This window comes from Bison bison, unplaced genomic scaffold, assembly GCF_000754665.1.
Source record: "Bison bison bison isolate TAMUID 2011002044 unplaced genomic scaffold, Bison_UMD1.0 scf7180017850700, whole genome shotgun sequence".
NCBI lineage: Eukaryota > Metazoa > Chordata > Mammalia > Artiodactyla > Bovidae > Bison > Bison bison.
The window spans coordinates 30,550-32,619 of record NW_011481273.1 but is presented as its reverse complement, the minus strand read 5'-3'; the positions used below and the strand labels follow the sequence as shown (position 1 = coordinate 32,619).

Genomic DNA, 2,070 nt, shown 5'->3' with positions numbered 1-2,070 from the left:
GGTTGGCCTGGGTGGCCGCCTGCCTCAGCCTCTGTGCCACCTCCCTAGGGGGCGGCAGGGGCCGCTCGTGGTCGGTGCCCAGCGTGAGCTCCAGGAACTCCTGGAAGTTGGAAACAACCAACGTCCTGAACTGGTGAGACCTGGCAAAGAGCTGGTCCAGGACCTGGAAGGCGGACAGGCGGATCTCCGCATGCTCCTGGCTCAGCTGTGCCATCAGCAGGTGGTAGGCGTGGCCAAGCTGCTCTTCTGAAGACCTGGAGACACAGCCGCAGTGGCAGGGACGCAGGCATTTCCAGAGCCATTTGCCCTTCCCCCAGGGCAGACAAGCACTGCCCATGTGCCAAACCTGGCCCCTGCCTGTTGCTGGATAGCCCACAGGGAGAGGTTTTAACTACTTTCATGAAGACAAACAGAAAAACAACATTTCCTGAGACGAGAAAACGCTGTGAAGGTCAGTGTCAGTGCGCACGATTTCACTGGGACCCAGCCAGGCGCTTTCACTCATTCGGCCGGCTGACCGCCCATCCACAGCTGAGTGCCTGGGAGCCTGAAGGACTCTTGGCCCGCCCAGCTAGCAGCAGTGCAAAGACCCCACCCCAAGGGGAGACCACCCCCCAGCCCCCCGGAAAGCTCTGTGGCCTTCTGGGAGCTACCCCAGGAGGCATGCAGACCGCAACCCCTCTTTTGTTCCTCTTCCCAGCTATCCTCACCCTCCCCACCCCGCATGCCCTGCTCTTTGGGGGTTTTCAGGGAATGCAACAAAACCTGACCTGAGGCACCGTTTTTAACCAAAACGTAAATTCTTATCACTTAAACGATCACCTAAGTTCCGTTCTGTAAACCATGTGACAAGGATAACCAACAAATTTCCTTGCTTCTGTGGCTAGCACCTGAGAGGCTCTTGGATAAGAGTGATGTCCACAGACAGACAGGACCCACCCCCAACAGAAGAGTGCACCTGTGTGACCTCTAACCTTCCTCCCACACATGTTCCAACACTAAGTAACCCTTAAGTCACGCACGTGCGCTCAAGGACAGGCACCCACACAGAGAGCTGAAGAGACCTGTTCTTCCTAAGGCTGCACACCCCTGCCTGGAACTGCTGCCCCAGAACAGGGCCAAGCACTCCCGGGGAGATGTCCTGAGGGGGCTCCTCTGCTGGTTCTTCCCCAGCAGAGAAGCTGACCCCAGGGTAGCCCCACATTTTCCTAGGGTTGGCACAGACTTGCTGAGACATTGAACCTTAAGACATACTTGCAAATTTTCTTCAGTTGCTTCATTTTCTCGGGGTTCAATTGGGGCTCTCCAGAAGTTGTGAGCTCTTCGACCAACTCTGAAAGCTTCTGATCCATATCTAGAAACAGGAAACGCAGAGACGCTGAACGACCACCTAGCATCTCACAGCTCTGGGTTTTATTAGACGTCGCTGCGTTCCACTGTGTCAGGCACAGAGTGTTGGCACAACGCTGACGAGTCCTTGCGACCTGGCCTCTGTGACATGACCCCCGATGCCGAAACTTAACAAGTCAAGGTGAGATTCCGGGCCGGTTCAACAAGACATTTTTGATAGTAATTAGGAAAAGGGCAACAACAGGTGCTCTGAAGGTCTACAATCTGAGCCCACCAGCGAGAGCCACGGAGCACGCAGTCACGCTCGGCGGGAAGGCAAGGACCAGAACGGCCTGAATTACACTCAAGCTAGCTTTCCCGCAGGACGGCAGGCGCACCTCTCCCCTCGCCAGCTCGACCATCCCTCCGAAAGCCACAGGGTGGCCTCTAGACCCGCAGGGCGAATTGCTGCAACTCGACCTGCTCGCGGGCAGCCGCCAGAAGCGGGTATGGAGGAGGCCGGGGCGCCGCGCCGCACGGGGAGGGCCGGAGTTGGGGGAAGCGAGGACGCCCGGCGGTCCGCCGTGTCTCCCACCAACAGTAACGTCTGCCGTCGCTGATGCTCGGCCGCCGGGGCGCGGCCGCCCCGACCTCCGGGACAGAGCCCCAGCTCCCCGCCGCCCTCGGGCCAGTCACGGCCGACGAGTCCCAGTCCTAAAGCCCGGGGCGCGGCTGGACCGA

General features: G+C 58.9%; 1 protein-coding gene across 2 annotated transcripts in view; it reads right to left on the bottom strand.

Annotated features, from left to right (window-relative positions):
- Positions 1-2,056, bottom strand: part of UVSSA (UV-stimulated scaffold protein A) — a 4,818-nt gene extending 2,762 nt beyond the window's left edge. Inside the window, exons 1-3 of one of the 2 annotated variants that reach the window (XM_010849014.1) lie at positions 1,728-2,056; positions 1,255-1,354; positions 8-254 (exon numbers count right to left, since the gene is read on the bottom strand). In XM_010849014.1, the coding sequence (XP_010847316.1) occupies positions 8-254; positions 1,255-1,352 (345 nt within the window). In that variant the 5' untranslated portion in view covers positions 1,353-1,354; positions 1,728-2,056. Of the gene's footprint in view, positions 1-7; positions 255-1,254 lie in introns of both variants that reach the window. The other variant, XM_010849007.1, reaches the window with a different exon arrangement.
- Between the last annotated feature and the right edge of the window lie 14 nt (positions 2,057-2,070).